Genomic DNA, 21,028 nt, shown 5'->3' with positions numbered 1-21,028 from the left:
TTATCATGTTCTCTTTCTTTGGGAGCATTAAACCTGCTGTCACCACCACTTGCATAGCTAGACGAAGCAGATGAATAATATTTAGAGTCATCAGCAGTGGGCCTTTTGTAGTTCGATGACCAGTCCAAACAGCTACTGCCACTTTCAACGTCCGAGTGTCTGTGTCCTTGAGAGGCAGAGGTTGAGGACATTGGGTAGGAGGCCATCCCTGTGCCTGAGGAGCGAAACTCACCCCTTTGTGTGCTGGTAAAGCGAGTGCCCTGGTCTATGGACTGATGCATCGGTTTGCCGAGAACCCTCACCTCCTCTCTGGCTGTGCGAATATGCATGTCTGTAGACCTCTCTACGTCTTTATCCATAGTAGCCCTGTTCTGTTCAGGCCTGTAGACCATTGACTGAGACATCAGCGATGAGGCAACTCCCACCGAATTGTCAGGAATTGCTGAGGAAGCTCCGGAAGAACTGAAGCTGGACCCAGGTCCAAAATGAGATGCTCTCCAAGGGTCTCTCTCAGTCTGTGTACTGGGAAGTCCATACTGCCCCTGGGTAGAACTTTGGTTCCCATGGGCATAGGGGTTATACAGGGGATTGGACATGGTGTTTGCAATCTTCAGAAGGTTAAGGAGATTGATGGCTGCAGCAGTCGGGGAAGGAGGCGTTGTAGATATGTAGGAAGCAGGTTTGTTGGGGTTTGCTGTAAAGGTTGCGGTTCGGCTGCCAACAGCGAGAGCGTTGTTTATCTGCGTCAGTGCTAGCTGGGCTTTCAGTTGAGCCAACCGCAAGGAGGCAGCCTGCTGGCCAATCAGGAAAGAGCTCCCTGGGAGCCCTCCAAGTAGAGGGCTCGTTAGGGGCCCTGGAGCAGGAGAAGGGGCACAATGCTCCGATAGTAACGCAAAGCTGAAAAGTTAAAAAACAAAAGAAGGGGTTATTGAATGGGACTCGACTTCATCTTCTTGGATAGATAGAAATCCATCATCTGGAAGGTCGTGTCTTGAGTCCACTCTGATGCTCCCCATCGGATACACATTAATTCCGTCTATTTCACTTCCTGGTCTTCACTAGCAAGAAAAAACAGAGGAGGCAAAAGCAACAAAGCACAGATAAAGAGAGAAAACAAGGTCACTGCTGTTAACAGAAAATATCCAGAAACACAAACTCATTTATTTCCTCTCCATGCTCATGTTTGAAACAGTTGAGGTTTGGTATCAGCAAACAGACAAAGCACATTGAAAAATTTAACATCTCACAATTGCAATTTCCGTTTCAGAAGGTCACAATAGATCATACCGGAAGATTCAGACGAGCCTGAAAACGGTGCAAAAATCCGGTAGTGGAATAAATGAGACAGAACTACAAGTATGACTGTACTCACAATGTATGGGTTGGACAAAGCTTTCCAGAAGGCTACTTCGATTGATTCCAATAAATAGATAAGTTAACAAGTTGTGTTGTTCAAAATAGGGATGAAACGGTTCAAGTAAAAAATCTAAGTTGTTTGGTTTGTTCGTCACAGGCCGGGCATGAATTATTCGGTTCATTTAAAAACAGGCTATGAGGTCAAAAAGGCATCCAAAGAAAATAACTTTAAATAAAATTGCTGGGGGAAAAAAGCCAGTGACACATTTGGCATGGATCAAGTTTAGAGTGCAGCTGTCAGTCAGGCAAGTGGACAAGACAAAGCAACTGTTGGGTCTCAGTCAAACAGGTTTTTCTTTGATCAGAAGATTATGTCCAACATCTCAGATTCTAATTCCAAATTAGGTCCAATAATATTATCCTTCAAATGGAAAAAAATAACAGCCAGGATTCATCCAGGTTGGCAGTAGAAGTAGAGCTTTACTCCCTTTGCAGAAAAACAAAGCCCGAGTCATCCATGGAAAGACTGAATTTCAGAACATCACCTTATACTCTTACGTGTCCTGCCCATCTGTCAATTTTTGATCCATGACATAATGGTGTACAACCCCTCTGGAAATACCCTGAAAGTTCCACCAAACTCTCATGGTGTCTGGTCTATTCTCTCCCTCAGCCCTCCTGTCTATTCACCTGTCTTGTATGCTTGGCCTTTTCTGCTGACTCAAGGTTTCTCCACTCTAATTGGTGTCATGTAAAGTTCATATCTCCCTTGTCTGTGCTTTTCTCCGGTCCATTCTCTATTTACACCATTAGAATCCATTTTACTTGAACTTCTATTTTTTAAAAACCTTTTATTACTATTTTCTTACACCATTATGTCACAGATGTCCCTTAATGTATTTTTTAAAAAACCTTTATAACATGATTAATATGACAAAAACCTGCATTATACTTATTCACAAGTTTTTGGTAGAAACATTACTTGTTACCACACATTGGATATTTGACACTAAATTACCTTAACACTACACATCATGGTGCTTTCTACTTCATTAACAATACTGTGTGTTTCACATAAAATCATCTTTTACTTCAAACCATAGTGCTCTTTTACCTATTGTGCTCATAACATTATTCCAGTGTTCTGTGTATAATTATAATACTTATATACGATTAATTTCCAACATTTTATATGATTAATCGTACATTGTACACGTATTAAATTCTATACTACTTATTAAAGCGTGTTCATAATATTCATAAACGTGCAATACATTTTATACTACATAACCTACACTTAGAGTATCTGCCAGCATCGTTTCGGTCTGCTGTATACATGAAAATGGCGGGAAAAAGCAGTTAATAACACGGCGAATGCGTGCAAACGATGTGCAACAAGTGTTGCTTATGCTAGCAGTATTACTTCCAATATGATGAATGATTTACATCCGACATCGATCCAGTGCGTCCGAGAGTTGTCACCATGCATTGCAAACACACACTGAGGTAGATCATAAAAATTTAAGGGAGTAATGGAACAAAAAGGATCCCATGGTTTCTTTATTAAAATTTAGGGTTTGGCCAGATAATTAATTGGGGTCACCTGCCAGACGGCCAATAAACAATGTGAAATCATAGCGTAGGGCTGTTTTTTTTTTTGTGTATTGGTTTAAACTTATGTGATCCCCACAGTCCACCATACCTATCATGACGTCAGTGAATCAAATCAAAGCAGTTTATGCTGAATTAATCTGTATTATCTGTTGAACCATGCAGGTCTGTACAGCCAGGCAGATTAAAGAACACTGGACCGAATACAAGAACATTTTCATATCTTAACGTTCTCTCATTTTATTTTCATATGGTGGACTTGGTGTAACACATCAGATTAAGCAAACAGTCCAAACTTCAGATTTCTGTGTAAAAATTTGCTTAACTAATTAGAGCTAAAGTTAATTCATCAGAAAGGGTTCGATATCTATAGCAAGGCGATCAATGACAGAAACAGAAAGGGGTCAAGGAGAAGTTTCCATCACGGAGATTGCCTCATCAGGCATTGCAACAGAGTTAAGCTTTATGATAAAATTAGAACTACATTGTAATCCGAACTGTACAGTCAAACAGGAGGAGTGTAATTTACATAGGAAACTTGGTAGCCCCTTGCTGTTGGACAAGTATTTTCCAAAAGCAATCCAGAGTAAGACTCAACACATCTCACACCGGCTGAGGTGTGCGCTCTACCCTTTCAAATACTGAGAAGTCCAGAGTCAAGGAAGGACAAAGCAAGACCAGCTTCAAACATGGTTGACTCACTATTGGATGACACCCAGCAAACCCAATTCTACTCTCCGACCTTCCTCCCTCATTGACTGCTTCACTGAACTCAAATCCTGGTTCTCCTCCGACTTCCTTAAACTAAACTAAAACTGAATGTCTTCTCATTGGTACCAAATCAACCCTTTCGAAAGCTGACAGTTTTTCCCTCACCATCGACCACTCCTCTGCCTCCCCCTCCCCTCAGGTTAAGAGTCTGGGTGTCATCCTTGACAGCACATTATCTTTCCAATCGCATATCAATAACATCACCCGGTCTGCATATTTCCATCTACTCAATATTAATCGCCTCCGCCCCTAGTTTCCACTCCACTGCCACTCTTGTACACAACCTCCCGCATCGATTACTGCAACTCCCTTCTCTTCGGTCCACCTCACAAATACCTCCATAAACTTCAACTGGTTCAGAACTCTCGGATCATCACCAGAACCCCCTCCACCCACCACATCACCCCGGTTCGGTTACTCCACTGGCTCCCGGTCAAACTCCACATCGACTTCAAAATCCTCCTGTTCACGTTCAAGGCCATCCACAACCTTTCCCCTCCTTATCTGTCTGAACTCCTCCACATCGCCACTCCTTCCATCAGGAACCTGGACTCTCTCCCCCTCTTCAAATCCAGACTAAAAACTCACCTTTTCAGAACTGCATACCCCACTTAACTCTCTACATTGTCTTTTTCTTATCTGTTTCTTATTTCTTACTGTATTTTATTTGTATGTATTGTACGGTGTTCCTCGAGAGGCGCCTTTAAATAAAATGTATTATTAGTAGTAGTAGTAGTATTATAATAATAATAAGGAACATTTCTTATCCCGTGGTTCGTCTACCACACATAAGGAAACACATCTTAAAAAGAGATGGAGGGCTCAGTGCTGCTCAGTATCAATGGGAAAGAAGGAGTGAGCAGAAGTGTGAGGCACAACCTTTGTTTTCCGGCACTGGTATAAAATTACATGCAAATTACGATGACTGACCCAAGCAGCAGGACGGGCAGTGAGAGGTCGTTCAGGAAGACAAACTGCAGGAAGGTAGAGATGCTTGGCTTTCTTTGTTTCCCCGACACAACAGGGCGAATGAATGACAACAAAGGGCCAAATTGTTGTTTTAAGGATCGTTATCAGCTTTCAGTTTCACAATCAGTGCTTACTTAATAGTGACCTGGCGTTTGATCTGTGAATGCTTTGAAACTGATAGTTTTCTTTGTTAAAAAGGGAGCAATGACCTCGACACAGAGACGGATCTAGAAGGTTGGGGAAATACCTGGACAACCCCAGTTTCTCAAAATATTGACTTATAGTATCTCAAATTAATGAATAAGTATCACAAAGTAATTATTTTCGAAATACTAAGTCAAAATATTGAGAGACATTATTATTTTAAGGAACTTTCTCTATATTTTAGGGAACTTTCTCTATATTTTAAGGAACTTTCTCTATGTTTTAAGGAACTTTCTCTATATTTTAAGGAACTTTGTCACTATTTTGAGGAAGTTTCTCTATTTTTGGACATACTAAATGAAAATATTTAGAAAGTTTCTCATTATTTTGAGATACTAATCCAGTATTTTGTGACATTACATTGGTTGAAAATTGATTTCCATATTAAAATCTTTTCTTTTCTTAAGGAACACTAATAAAAAGTCCTTAAACTGTTGCAACCTTTTGGACATCAGTCTCCTTCTTTAGTAAGTTTGTTTGTTTGTTTCTAGCTGCGTTACATCAACCCAACAAAACACAAACATCTGATCAGAAACACTCACAAACCTTTCTGACTCATTGACCAGAAATCGAGTCCCAATAATCGATCAGAAGATGGAGGCGTGTTTAACTAACACGAGCCCGGACTGTCACTCTGGTTCCGGCTGACTGGATCCAAAACTACAACAAAAACATTAAAAATAAAACCTCTTGTTGACAAAATTGTTGTTTGTTTTTGTTTGTTTCTAACGTTAGAACCGAGCTAACGCGTGCTCCTGCTGTTAGCTCTAACGGAAACGAGCAGGCCCCCGGGGAATAACCGTTAAACTACGGGGCTGTTTCCGGTTGTCACTAAGCGCAGACGCTGTAAATACGCAGTGTGTCGCTTCGTGGTTTTGTAGAATCGGTTTTTGTTGTTGCATACCTTCCGTTATTTCTGTGAATGTCGCTGCTCGTTTCTGCTGAAACCTCATCTTCTGGATGGTCGCCGGAAGTAACAGCCGCGCAGATTTCCGAGTTTTGGTTTCCGGCCTTCAGAGTAAAAGCCGTTTGGAGACGAGCTGGACTTCTACAGTAAAAGCCAGTGGGTGTTAAACTTTTCCTTTTAAGGCACTACTTTTTTATCTTTGTGTAAACCCTGACATGTTTTATATTAAATTCAATGCATGAGCAATAACAGAACAACTGATAAACCGTACAATGAACTAAAATAGTGAATGCAATAACTGTGGGAAGTTTGTGTTAAAGGAGGAATTTCAGCAGAGATTTGTTTTCTGGGTACTTTTAGGATTTTTATATAGTTTTGTGTCTTTTTTCTGTTTTTTTTTTTCATAATTAATAAGCTTCTTTTGAAAAAGTCAGTATTATTTTAATTGCATACTTTTCTAATGCAGGGTGAGGCTGTTTGGCACTGAGTGAAGAATCTGTGAATATAGCTCGTGTTCAGGTCTTAGATAATAATCGAAACCTTAAAAAATAACCAGTTCATTTTGTTTTCTTCACAGAAATGAACAAAATGCTGAGATATAGGCCATCTGTGTGTGTATTTGTTTAGGTTTGGTCTATGCCAGTGGTTCTCAGACTTTTTTTCATTAATATAACCATTTTTGAAATATTTTCAGCCAACTTCCGTCCGACCAGCGTAAAACATCTTTATTTATCCTATACAAAGAGGTGCATTACAGTGCTTTGCTATCAGTGTCTGATTTCAGTACACAGTAATAAAAACAGAGATGACTAAGTGTTGCAGAAGCTTGTTTAATTTCCTCATTAGATGAAAAGGTGGGAAGGGAGAAGGATGGACGTGTGATCTTTATTCTGCCACACAGCGGCGCTATTCTCACAGAAATTAAGTTAACACATTTCATTTAGGTCTCTGGTGATTAGCAGGTTTCTGTCACCTTTTTTCACCATAAACATCTCTGATTATTCACTACACACATTTATATGAAGGGACTAGGCAAGAATGTATTAATATCCCACCTCCAGAGTGGGAAAATAACCTTTTAAAAATTTACTACTGACAGATAAATGTTCAAATTCACCATCTACTTTATAGTAAATTATTATTCTGTGTCTGAAATCTACCAACTACTTTCATATTCTACCAGCATTTGGTGATCAGATGAAATAAGATCATATACTCATCATATGTAATGGACTTATAACATACAAATGAAGCATAAAAATAAAATAAAATGTAGCATAAATAATAAAAAGTCAAATGTAATGAAAAAATAACTTTATTGGCAATCTTTAAAAGATAAGTAGAAACATATTTCCTTCACTAAAATTCATCCTGCTAGAAAACTGTTAACTAATATTACTTCATTAATAAATGCATTCATTTTTATTTTATTTATTTACTTTTAAGTTATGTACGGTAAAAAAAAAAAGTCTATTGCCTGTGCATTATATCATATTTTAACCCTGATCGTTGCTGACCTTTAGACCTAACATTTCTGATTATTTTGGGTTTCCTCAAGGAGAAGTGAACAAACAGCTGTGTTTTGTCTTTTTTAATAAAGTAGAATAATAAAAGAAATACAGGGTTCAAACAAATTGGAAAAGTCTATTTCAGATGAAAGGACAGAGCTGTTACACCCGAGTGTATCTCACAGGTCTAACCACGAATGCACAGATGTCATCTTTTAATGGGATAGTTTGTGACATCCGATGGTCAGGGAGGAACTCTCTCATCTTTACTTGGTGAGATACACAACTGGCAGATGGGTAAGAAATGGCAACTATACCATTCTCCCTTCTTAGATTAAAGATATCTCTGTATCTTGTAGGATCTAAGATTGTTGAGGTATCTACATAAATGGCTGCAAAAGGTCACAAAACAGGTCAATCTATTTTACATGTTACCACCTAAAAAGGAATTTGCACTTATAGCCTTCAGTGTTAACCATGAAAAGATAAAGCAAATAATACCGTGAATCAATATAATGTGTGCAACAACCTACCATGAACACAACACTGATATATCATCACCTTTTAAGTTGATATGATGAAAAGTTCTTTACTTACACATCGAGCAGCTACAGAGCAACTTAATCATTAGTTTGGAGACAATGTTAATTTAATATTCACTCTCTTTTAGCTCTGTTTTTAATCTTCACCAACTCCTGAGGGAAATATCTGGCTCTTCAGCTCCACTATGTTTACCAGCTAGTCTCTACCTGTGTCTGTCTGTTGGGTTTTAGAACATTTTGTCTGGAAACAGCTGAAAATGATGCCATGAGAGCGTCGAAAGTGAGCCAAAACGGTAAAACTGCGACACGACAGCAGAAAAGATGAAATAAAACCGTCTTTAAAGCTCCGTCTAGCTCCAGATTCAGGTGATAATTCTCTGCAGGTTCAATAAGTGACGCTTTAATATCGTCACATTGTTTTGATACTTTATGTAGGATAAGTTATTATAAAAATATTGATTATAGCCACTTTGAAACTTTATCTGATCAGAGCAAGAATCCTAACCATAAAGTGTCTAAAGTGACACAATATTAGTCCAATTTTAGCAGTTTATAAATAAAAAGCATGAATCATTGAGTATTTCCACTTATTCCAGAAGACTTCCAACAACCAGACGCGTCCAATACTCAGAACCAGCTTATAAGCTTTGAGTCTTTGATAATAAACAGCTGTTGACTTTACAGACTGTTGAATCAACAGTTTATCAAAAGGTGATGATGAATATTTTCATTAAAGGATCATTCTCTGTTGGGTATTGCAGCAAATTAATAATATATCCCCTTTATCCACTCCCCCGGACCACAGGGCTTAACACCTGACCACGACACTAACAGCTGACTGGCAGCACTCCGGCTATGTATGTATGTGTGTGTGTGTGTGTGTGTGTGTGTGTGTGTGTGTATGAGAGAGAGAGAGTGTGTATGTAGGAGTGTGTATTTACGTGTGTCTTGAAGGGGAGCCAAAAGATGTTCGATTTTATTTTCAGCTGTCATCGCATGACCTCACCGTGGAGCATACACACACACACACACACACACTCACACACACACAATAACACACACACTAACACACACAAACGACGTACGGGCACGTGTGGGCAAATTTAGACATAAAAAAGGACATTGGTTTTTATTTAGTCCAACAGCATACATACACCCACGTTCACACTGTTGTCAACTATAATATCCAGTTCTTTGACTATTTTTGAATAGTGTGTCCAACTACATCGTAACATCTTTTATTGGGTTTGAATGTACAACAACTCGATGCAGATCTTCTGGTGACTCTGGGGGTACATTGTGTTCGTCTCTAGTGTTAAGTTGCAATGTTGCACCGCCACCTACTGGTCTTGCGCTTCTGTGTGCACAACTGTTTTCATAGCACGTATGAACGATCTTTAATTCGCAGAACTGCCTTAAAATCAACAACAATCAATATGTTTTCTGTGCACCACTCTTCAAGATTGTTCATTTCCGCCCGATATTAAGTCTCATCATTGTTTGAAATCCGGCATATGATGTTGTCTCCATGCCGGGGGATGCATTCATGGGTGTACAGTGAGAACAGGAGGGGGCTGAGCACACTGCCCTGAGGGGCTCCGGTGTTGAGTACTAGAGTGAGTCCAATACCAAGCTGAAGAGGGCTGAGTATACCAATCAGTTTCACAGAGATTGTGTTGAATGCTGAGATCAACAAATCCAGGCTGGCAGAGACGTTGTTCTTTATGTTCTGGAGAACCAGTTTCTCAAAGCACTTCATCAGGAAGGAGGACGAGTGCTATAGTCGTTTGTAGACTAAACACTGCAGACGCTAGTGGTTGTGATGAAGCAGGTGAGAACGTTCTCCTGAGACAATGATACATTAAAACTGTCAGCAATGACATCAACTAGCTTTTAGTAGCTGTACAGGGATGTTATCAGGCCAAGCAGCTTCAGTCATATTCACTCTCAGCAGGATTTTTCTCACAGCCACTGAGGATACTGACATCGGTTGATCCTCTGGAGGCTGAGTCGACTTTATGACTCTTTGTTGAGGAGATCAAAGTAAGCAAGTGTTTGAGATCCTAGCAAGACAATCTAACAGTTCATCTTTAAAAACATCATTTAAAATATTTTAAATTTGTTTAAACTGCATTCAGCTCCAGAGAGGTGCTGAAATGAAATGTTTGTTAATGATCTCATACTGATGTTATGATAGCCAAGATGTTTAGCTGTGATGCTAATGATAAATAATCCACACACACAAATGCGTTCGTCTGTGTCCCCACATGAATGTACAGCATCTACCTCCCCTCCCAAAACTCAATAACACAAGGTCAGCTCCCCTACTAATGATCTCAACAATTCTGGCTGGAGGTAACCTGACCCCAGATCAGTGATGACGGGCATTGGCCGCCGCCAAGATTGACAGGGAATGTGAAAATCTCAAATTAGTATCTGTCTCCAACCCTGAAGTATTTCCAAAAAAAACATGGCTCCTATTTCTTTGACTTGGCACAACTGGAAATGTGGGCAGGGAAGAACACAAGAATGTTTTACCATCCCAACACGATGGCTTGACGAGATGTCGCAGAGCGAGGCACTGAACCTTTAGCCCACACACCAAAGCGAGAGTGGTAGAAAACTTCTTATACTGTGCCTGTTTTAATGGGAAATTCATACTATTAAATAATAATAGTCATATAGAGTTTTCTATACATTAAACTAAGCAGTCCAATATATATATTTTAAAGTCTCGGTTTGTGTTATTAAAGCTACAGCTGCTGTTTCAGTAGAATTTCATGCGTCTTAATAAGGTTAAATCCGGAGACTCGCACTTTATTTTTTGACTGCCCACTCCCACTTAAAGCAAAGTTAAAATCGACTTCCGCAAGATCTTTTTTGGGACCCGTAGGATCCTAAACCCAATGCAGTCTTCTGCTAAGTTGACTGTGAAGTTTTCTAGGTAGGTTTTTCCCATGCTTGGATGACCAAACTTGTTTCCTCTTTGGAGATCATTAAAATGATCTATCTATGGACAGTGTGCAGATTGTAATTTAGTCATTATGTGCTGTAGGACAGTTAAAACCCTAATTATCAGCCCTTTTAGCTGCCCCCTCACAGCCTCCTTTGACTGATAGCTTCCGTGTTATGTGGTTACCTCAGCCCCTCCAGGGGAGTCCCTGAGCCCTCTGTGACACGCCCAGTGACAGACGGACTTTTAAAAACCATCACACACTGAAGGACAGCGAGTGCACACGGTAACCCACACCAGGCAAACCCTGCTGCGGCACATGTTAGGGTTATAAATCTCTCTGCGGCACTGGCGGTTTAATATGCTTCAAAATCTTTGACGGATGATTTGAAGGAAGACAGGAGGATGAGGGGGGATCATCTGGTTAAAATTACATCTTCCTTAAAGTCTTCGAGATAATTTCTTTCTACATTTTTTTTCTTACATAATGTATCTTTGATTTAGTAAATATTGTTTTATATTATTTAAGTAGAGGTCCTTAAAAGACGACAAGGATGTAAGCGTGTGAATATATACTAAGTTTCATTCAACATATGTGGAAAAGTGACATAAAAACACAACTTTTTTGGGGTGTTTCAATTCATTTGTGCAAGTCTACAAGCTTCCCTGTGTGTCTGTGTTGCTGTGTATGTATTGTGTGTGTGTGTGTGTGTGTGTGTGTGTGTGTGTGTGTGTGTGTGTGTGTGCGCATGCATACTGCGTGAGCTGCAACCATCCTCTGAGGAGCAGTTAGCAGACGGTCTAATAAGCGCTGATGAAAATAAATCACTGCTGGCTCCAACAGAGAGTTGCAGTCACTCAGCACCACAAGGTCTGGACATCTGCGTGTGCAATGCAAGTCTTGACACAGGGAGATAGTTTATTGGTCCTTGGACTGGATGCCCGGAGATGCAATGAGATATTTATAGTGGTGGTTCCAACCTATCATTTTATGTATACTTCGGTATACATCCTATATGTGCATTGGATGTGTTGGTGATAAATACTGAACATTTATTTAAAGACCATTGGAGTCAAATTTAAAGTTTCGGGTCAGGTCGAGTCTACCTGGCTTTGTTTTATTTTAATTTTTGTTGTTCGAGGACTTAAATAAGACGAAACATCACGTAAAATGCTTCTTTTCTACGAAGGTCGAACGGTCAAGTTTCAAGTCTTCATTTTTATGACTCAAATGTGGCTTGCATCCTAATCTCCAGTCCCAAGGCTACCACTGAGCCAGTTGCAACAGCTGTTAGAAAGATCACACTTGGCCAAGTTATAACCCAAGTGTTTACTGCGTGGAGATTTATCCATCACTATATAAAAACAGGTTACACCACACAAGCTACATCTTACATAGAGATAAGTTGTTGCTAAATATCTACACCTACCATCTGCCAGACGTAACTATTAACAGAACCAACTGACAAAGCTAACGTCAGCTTGTGTTTGAACTTGTTTAGAGTGAAGATGAAAAGAGGTAATATACAGGAAAAAAGATCATCCCGTTGGGGTCATCCCTATGTTCCCCGGGTCCTATGTTCCCCGGGTCCTATGTTCCCCGCTAAGGTTAGGTTGAGAGTTAGGGTTAGGGTTCCCCGGTCCCATACAAAGCGGGGAACATAGAACCCAGGGAACATAGGACCCGGGGAACATAGGACCCGGGGAACATAGGACCCGGGGAACATAGGTACGCTCCCATCCTGTTGAGCCTACATCCCATTTTGTATCTAATTGTTCATCAACTGTCTCCCTCATTCTGAAACTTTTCACTCCTGCCACCTAGACTGAGGAAACAATTGTCTGATGTTTTTATTTTTAAGTTACATCTGTAGTGTAGGAATGTGGCATAAAAAGCATTACTAATCTTCTTCTTCACAGAATGAACATTTAGCTTTATTATGTCCTTTGTTATGTTCATAGTCCATAAGCTAGTAAACTAGCTAGCTCACCGAGGTGACACGACTGAATCATTGACAATATATTTAATGGACAGAGCTTCTGAGTCTGTGAAGTGAAGCCAACACAGAAGTGTCTTAAAACCTGCATTCTATGTAAAGGCCAGCAGGGGACAGATAACATGCAGTCTTATAGAGAAATGAGCTGACTACTCACTTCATTTATAAGCTCAGATCAAATTGTCAAACTAGGCAGTGCTGATCAAATACGAAGGAAGATTCTGTTACTTGCCTATTTCTCACTTCAAATCGTTTCAGAAACATATTTTAGTGAACTGTTTATCTGTAATTCGAGATTGTGTGTGTGACCAGGCGAGCCGGCATTGTTTCCTGCTACGTACGGGTCAAAACTGCGCAGCCAATGAGCGCAGATCAACTCGCAGTACATCATGTCCACTGACTTGCGCGGGGTCCATCTCACTGTCATGGCGGCGGCCAAAACGCAGAATTCAAGGCTTCAAAACGGTACTCCACAAACCAGTGGGTGACGTGGCGATAGGATCACACTTGACTGAATGAAAACACGACATACACAAGACAACAACCCACTGTGACAATATTAGGATGAACCTACGACGATATTTCCCCAGTAACAAAACTTCATTCAAAGAGACTGAGAGGAAGTGACACAACATTAAAGTTACTTTAAAAGCCTAAAGAAAGGAAGTACCTCAAACTGGTACAAACGTGCTTACACACCACAACTTTCCAAACCTCACAGTAGCTAACGACCTCAACAAACCTCAAGGAGGTGTCTGTTAGATAATCAAAAGATAAATTTTCGCTGGGACGCTCCTTCAAATGTCACTTGGGCAATTACCGGAAACACAGTACGTCACGCAAGAAGGTACACGACTACTTGTAAATGCCACAAGTGTGAGAAATGAGACAGGTCATCCGTTTGAAACCTCTCATGTAAAATCTTTTGCATGTTTTCTCTCTGACCTCACAGGCAGCTCGAATGAGACGGACAGCTGAAAATGATAGCGATACTGCATCGTGCAGCACAGTGTGAATGTGAATGTGTGCGTGTGTGTGTCCAGTTCAGGTTACATCATCACAAATCGGCTTCACTCGCAGCTGAGCACAGTTTTCATCACTGTTGAGGTATGTGTCATTCTGTCTCAGACCCACAGAATATACTTGACACCGTATCAACTGATATGGCAAGCTTACTTCAAGACTTACTATTTAAGGAGACTAAAAATATATATAAACCAAGTCAAAGAAGGCAACACAGAGATGAGAGAGAAGGGCACTTGAAGATTTATATTTTACTTTCTTGTTCTATGTGCAAAGAAACTCTCAAATTTAAGATGATTCCTTTTTGACAACAAATACACAACAGTAGTTTCTCAGCTTGTCTTTAGCCTCTCTACCATCTCCCTTTTTTCCTCGCACACAACCAATTTAAAGCTCACTGACTTGCAGCTTTGTACTAGGAAGTCTTGTCCAAAGTCATCACACTAAATAACCTGATTCTGAGGCAGGACTGCCTGGTTGACCCAGAAAGTCCCTTCACAACTGGATGAGCTAATGGACTCCAACACGAAGAGACCAGATCGTCAGGGGATCGCTCGGCTCAAAACACACAACGCTAATAGTTCATAAGTGTACAGTTTAGCACAAATCTGTACTGAGGTGGCTGTATTTCCAAAACACTCAACATGCCATTTGGATCCTTGCTGTTGATGTTTTAGTTCAGTGGAACATTTCTGCTTTTCAAACTGGAGCTGCTGAAAAAGAATTCCTCTATATTGGGTGTATTTAACCGGCAGCATCTTATAATATAGGTATCTTGGGCACCAAGTCAGGCTCATCATACTCATGACTTTGCATATGGAGAAAGGAAAGCAACCGAATTGTCACTGACTCATGATTCTCCTGCAGAGATTGCATGTTCATTCAATTTCTAAAGGTTGGTTGGGAACTCATTAACGGTGCACAAGACGTAGACAAGAAGATTTATATCACTCATGTCTGTACGGTAAATATGGAGCTATGATTAGCAGCAAGCTAACTTTACTGGCCACACTGTTCATTTGGAGGTTCCCAGTCTGGCAGAGTCAGCTAATAGGACCGCTAGAGCTGCATGGCGTGGAGAGAGGGCGTAATGCTCATTCATCCTGCCCTTGCTGCCTGTTTTTTACGAGCCCATTTTGCAGATAGCACTCCGCTTCCCATTGCATTTTTGCGTTTCAAAAGGGTTATATGAGAAGCCTCTTTATATGCAAGTCATTGGAGTTGATGATGCACATGACAAGAACATTTCTCTGGCTGACATGTGATGCTAAACTTGAAGCAGTGGAACCAGTAAAAGTAGCGAGACTGGAGGAAGGACTGTGCGGAACGTCGTGTTAAAGTGTTAACGGTCGACAGGTGGGAAAGAACACAGTGAGTAGAGAACAGGACACTGAAACACGATGGCGTGAACTTAAAGAGGCGTGTTTATACGTTTAAGAGAAAGAGTGATGAAGAAATGATGAGCAAGAGCAAAAAGAACAGAAACGGGGAAACGAAATTAAGGAAAAAGCAGCAGCTGAACTTTTAAATCCACCTGTTCTCTCTTTCTAACACATACTCACTGTCACAATCACACCCGTCACATTCCAGAAACCCAAAACCCTCTCAAAAATTTACGAGGTGTTTGTCATATGGTGAGTGTGTAGGCTAAATGTGTGCGTGACTTAAACAACATTATGGCAGAGATGCAGCACAAGGTCAATGTGTTTTTGAACTGAAGAAGCTTTTAGCTTATTTTCCCCCTACTTTAGTGTAACTTCAGGTTGCAGCTGAGCTCAACTTCAACAGGGTTCTCACTCTTTTTAAGAAATCATTTAAATTTTCTTGACAATTAAATTTCCAGGTGTTCTAGGACTTTTTCTAGGATGACCTGAACCACTAAACTACTGATCACCCTTCTAAACCTGAAAACATTACCAGTCAAAAGGGAGAAATGCCCTAATTGTTAAAATCTTAAAAACGGCACTGACCTATGCCCGGTATCTACAGCTGCGATCTCTGCCCTGTATCTACAGCAATGACCTCTGTCCTGTATCTGTTTGTGTTAATTGTATGTTATGTTTAACAACAGCTTATTCTGCTGCACCAAAGTGACCAAAAAAGCACAAAAAAAACAAGCAAAATTACTAGTTTTATTTATCAACACAGGGTTTAAAATAAAAAATTAAAAAATGCCATATACACTATGGTCAGAATTTGGACCTGAAAGATTTGATTTGTAATTTGCTAATGAAGACTTGTGACTTGACTTCGACTTAAGGATTTGCTGATTAGCATTATTAAGGGGAGGTATCTTTATAAGCCATTTTTTGGCTTCAAACCTCTCCTGCACATTGTTATAAATTATATTGTGTAGGTGCAAATAAAAAATAAATAAAAGAATTAGAAACCATACCCCCAAGAAAGTGCCCAATGTTGACACATATTTACATTTAGGTAACAACGCCCTATAGTAACTCTTTTCTGTAACTCTTTTCAGAAAAGTCATTGTGGAGGTCAGCTACAAACAAATAATTTTGTCTCTAATTTAAAGGACTTGTTGACTAAGTAGCTGTTCGTCAGCTGCGAACACCACAGAATTGAATCTGCTGACTCAAAATGACACGTCATCATAACTTCAACCTTTGCCACCAATGTGAGACAGAGAGGTGATGGCTAGAGATCCAAATGAACAGCTCAAATATAGACGACAGGCTGGCACACGAATATAAATCATAACAGAGCACCAACGAGGAATAGAAACACCCCAAAACCCTGTATGTGTGTGTGGCTGTAAATCAGGCTTTATATAAAATGTGATACAAGCATCAGATGACAGAGCTATGATATAACCTGAAAATAGAGACAAGGAGGACATGGAGGTAAATCAGATTTACTCTCTCCCATAATGGCCTCAAGGCATGGGATGGTAACACACACACACACACACACACACACACACACACACACACACACCGTCCGAGGAAAACTATTAAAAGCTTTGTTTGGAATTATTGGTTTGGTTTCACCATTCAAGACATCGTACAACCAAGGAAATAATCGCTGTTAGTATTTTATTTTACATCAAGCATGACACCTTTTTCTTTAACACTAATGGAAAGTAGAGTCACACAAATGCAAATGCTTTATGGAAGACACCGAAGTTGGAAAGCTGAATCCCTGCACAACCTCACATTTAAAGATGGATATTGTTAATTCAAGAATTACAATTATAAGATCCCACTTATCACTGTATTGCTCTCTGATTATTGGTGAAACAACTGTCGATATATAGAAAATACTATCCTAGTTGTGGAAGAAGTACTAGGATCTATTATGTCAGTAAAAGTTGCAATACCACAGGGTATACATAGTCTGTAAAAGGCATGGGTTAATTATTAATGAATTATTTTCTTAAAGGTCCAGTGTGTAGGATTTATTGGCATCTAGCAGTGCTGTTACAAGTCACAACTCCATCACTTCACCCTCACCTTCCAAGCATCAATAAAATCTGGAAAGTAAGTAAAGTTGTCAAATAAATGTAATGGAGTAAAATTATAAAGTAGAAGTAGCAGAAAACTGAAACACTCTAGTTTTCACCATAATGGGTCTGTGGCTTTGGCATAGTTTTCCATCTTTAGTGGCCAGTGAATGAATGGCTGTGTGCAGGAATGAATGAGTAAATGACTGAATTATCTTGTTTATGTATATATATATATATATGACTGCAAGAATCAGTGAATGAATGAATTAATGATAGATGGCTGAATGGATGAATTAACGAATGAATCTCTCGGTGAAGAACAACTGTGACCTAAACCACATCAAACAAACTGAAATGAATGAAATCAGACTGGCAGACTAACTTGAAGGAAAAGGTACTACATCTTTCATTTCCTGAGTTATAAACAATAACAAATCCATAAACACTTTTGCTTTGCGTACTTCTCTGTATTTAGTTTGGATCACATAGGCCTCAAGCAATTATAGCTGGTCCCATCACAAGCTGCCATCAGCCAAAACTGAGCAACATGTGTTTGTCAGTTCTCTGTTCCCGGACAGTATGTATGATATGCATAGCTGAAGAAAACTTTTAAAGCCTTGGATTTAGACAGATGAGGTGCCCACACACACATAGATAATACTCATACACACAGTTGTCTTCTTGTTTTAGCTATAGGGCCAGTGGGACTAGCAAGGGTTAATACCATAGGACTATTTCACACTTGCTAATTGCTCCATATGCACACATGGCCACAGAGGAATGTAGTTCCCTATAGACTCACTGTGGATGGAAGACAACATTTATCAAGGTTTTGACAGCTGACACAACAACAAAGGAAATCACTGTGAAGATTTCATCATGCTTATTTCCTGAACCCTCCGCTGGCAGCATCACAGACGCCACCACAAGGTGATTTGATTTCATGTCAGTCCGTCTGTCCCGACAGAAGCTAAAATCTGCTTACTAGTTAAAACTTTTTCTCTCTTTTAGTTTCTAGAAGAATTAAAAGTTCTCATTCCTCCCTAAGTCAGCTATTTCCTCATGTTCATTGTGTTTCTTAAAGCAAATAGGTATTTAAATAAATATGTATCAAGATTGTCACATAAGCTAAAGTAGGGGAAAATTAGTACAACCTGGCTGGTTTCAGTACACCTTCATACAACTCCTGCTGTACTCGAGTGTAAAGACATTAATAAAACAATGTCAAAGTGAGTTGCATGCAATGTTGGATTACTCTCTTGCACACAGATAATAACACAAAGATTTTTGTCCTCACCGGCATGCAGGGTTGATGGCGTTGTTGCTGTTTGAGATGTGGTTGGTTTTACCCGCAGCCACGTTAGGGGTGCTGGTGTTGATCTTTGGCGTTTTCGGGTGAGCTGCGTCCGCTGAGCCCTGTTGCCGAGAGCCCCGGGACTTTTTCTCCTCCAACATGGCCAAAAGTACACATACAAATACAAACACACAGATGTATATACAGCGCACACTTTAATCTGTCTCGTCTTCAGTCACACACATGGACACATACACGTCTACTTTTGAGTCAGTCAGGTTTGTTGGTTGGTAAGCGTGTCAAATCCAAAGATAAGTCCCAAAATGAACAAGTACATAGTGAAGAAGAGGACTTTTCTCTTGCTATTTTGTTTGAATTATTTCCATGTTTAAAAGGAAGGGTTTTTAATCCTCAAGTTTTTTCCAAATGTCATTTGAGATGAAAGAATTCCTGAGGTAGGAAATCCTCCCGCAGTTGTGGAAAATTAAGGCAGATCCACTTCCACAGCGGGCTTGCAACAGATCATTAACCTCCGATTGTAATAGTGGATGAAAAAACAAACGCAAAAACAAAACAAAAAATAAACAAATGCAAGAGTCTGAAAATCTTTCCAGTTCCCCAAGTCCTTTGATATTCCCGTATTAGGGAATTTCAGGCGTCCCAGAACCCAGGTGTTCAGGAACTCAAGTGTTTCAGATTTCTGATGGCTCTTAAAGCCTTTAGTAGCTCAGCGGGATTTGAGTCGAGACTGAAACGCTGCCCGGTACTATACCCGTCCCTCTGAGCCAGCAGCTGGAGAGTGGGAGAGAGAGAGAGAGAGAGAGAGAGGGATAGAGAGAGAAGGAAGCAACCAAGAGAGTCTTGAGGGCAAGAGAGGGTGAATAAGACATGCGTGTGTGTAAGTTCTAATAAAACGAGCAAAAAAAACCCAACAAAAAACACTTATTAGTAAGTTTTCCTTGTGCTGTTTTCTAAAATCCAGTCGTGCCAGCACAAGGAAGCATGGATTCCGGAATTTCAGGCATCCGAGAATCCAGGTGTTCCGGAACACCAAAATTTTTGGATTTCTGAGTATTCCGGAATTATTTCATTTTCTCGGAATAATTCGGGAATACTTGCTTCCTTGTTGTGGCACGTATGTAATTTAGATAATTTCTTGTACACACACTAATATCTCAACTCTTCAAACAAACAGCGTCCTAGCCGTTTGTCTTGGGAAACTTTTCAGAGTTGACATACACAGAAATAAATTGACAGGTGTGTTAATAAGCTAACAATTAGCCTGTTAGCAAAAACCTATTTGGCAATAAACATGATTCTGATTCTAGTTAGGCGATTGGTATTTGCTCGCACTATTCAATTAAAGACATTTCTTATTTTGGATTTGGAAACCATAGGGAGACTCAAGACCAGTGGCCACCGCTATTGAGGTTCCACAACATATAGCGGAAAAGGCATCAGGTCTAATATATGACACAGATTTTAGTTGACGAATTGTTAATACTTTTTTTATTCTATTAGGTATACATGTTTACAGTTGGAGAATGTAATAAGCACTTTAGGCCTACAACAATATTTTCATTTCCATATAATGTCTTTTTGTCAAAACCAGAAAAAGCCACTGGGGAGAGGCTTGAGAGCAAGATGTGGCTCCGGAGCCCTTCACTAGATAAAAAGGTCATAGTGTCACCAAAGGAAACAGGTTTGTTGCATTCTAAAGCTTTGGGGAAATAAAGTTGATCAATGTAATGAAAAGGACTGTGAAACTGTACTGGGCTCTGATGGAGTCCACTACCTCACTGCCCCACTGAATGGAGACCTCTAGTGGTTCTCAGCAGTAAGTACAAGCAGAAAAGTGGAAGGGCACCCTGGAAGCTCACCTGGTAGAGCATGTAGCACCTACCAGAGTCCTGCAGTGGCCTTGGTTGGCCCCTTTCCTGCCTCTCTGTCTCTCCCTGTTCTCTCTCTGTCTCTCTACTGTCGAGTGAACCAAAATGTCAAAAAAAAAGTTGTTTATTTACTTCTTAAACACATTTAAAATTTAAAAATATAATGTGAATTTAAAAAAAAAACGTACTAATGTAGTCTTTAAATATGTTGCAATAAAAACAATTTAAGCACATAAAGTTAAAGTTGTAAAGCATAAATAATAAAGAATAAAAATAATGTATGAAGCTCACTCATTTTTTTCTCAATTCTCATTTGTTAACAGTATTCTCTGTAGTTAGTGTTTGTTTAAGTTTGTTTTTACCTACTTATTTGTAACCTTTACCTGTCTGCAGGTGTCCGAGGAATTAATTTTACTGTTACAACCGACCAACTTTTTGGTGATTCATGCATGCTGGTTTTAGCTTTCGGGGACCAACAGGGGCCATTATTTACTGAGAAGGTTCACTGTGAACTCAAAAACAAGAAATGTTACTTTAAATA

General features: G+C 39.8%; 1 protein-coding gene across 1 annotated transcript in view; it reads right to left on the bottom strand.

Annotated features, from left to right (window-relative positions):
* Window positions 1-21,009, bottom strand: part of LOC127363568 (uncharacterized) — a 45,926-nt gene extending 24,917 nt beyond the window's left edge. Inside the window, exons 1-2 of the mRNA XM_051400241.1 lie at window positions 18,602-21,009; window positions 34-897 (exon numbers count right to left, since the gene is read on the bottom strand). Coding sequence (XP_051256201.1) covers window positions 34-897; window positions 18,602-18,759 — 1,022 coding nt within the window. The 5' untranslated portion in view covers window positions 18,760-21,009. The remainder of the gene's footprint in view (window positions 1-33; window positions 898-18,601) is intronic.
* Window positions 21,010-21,028: the final 19 nt, after the last annotated feature.

This window comes from Dicentrarchus labrax, unplaced genomic scaffold, assembly GCF_905237075.1.
Source record: "Dicentrarchus labrax unplaced genomic scaffold, dlabrax2021, whole genome shotgun sequence".
NCBI classification, from domain to species: domain Eukaryota; kingdom Metazoa; phylum Chordata; class Actinopteri; family Moronidae; genus Dicentrarchus; species Dicentrarchus labrax.
This window is presented reverse-complemented; position numbering and strand designations above follow the sequence as displayed.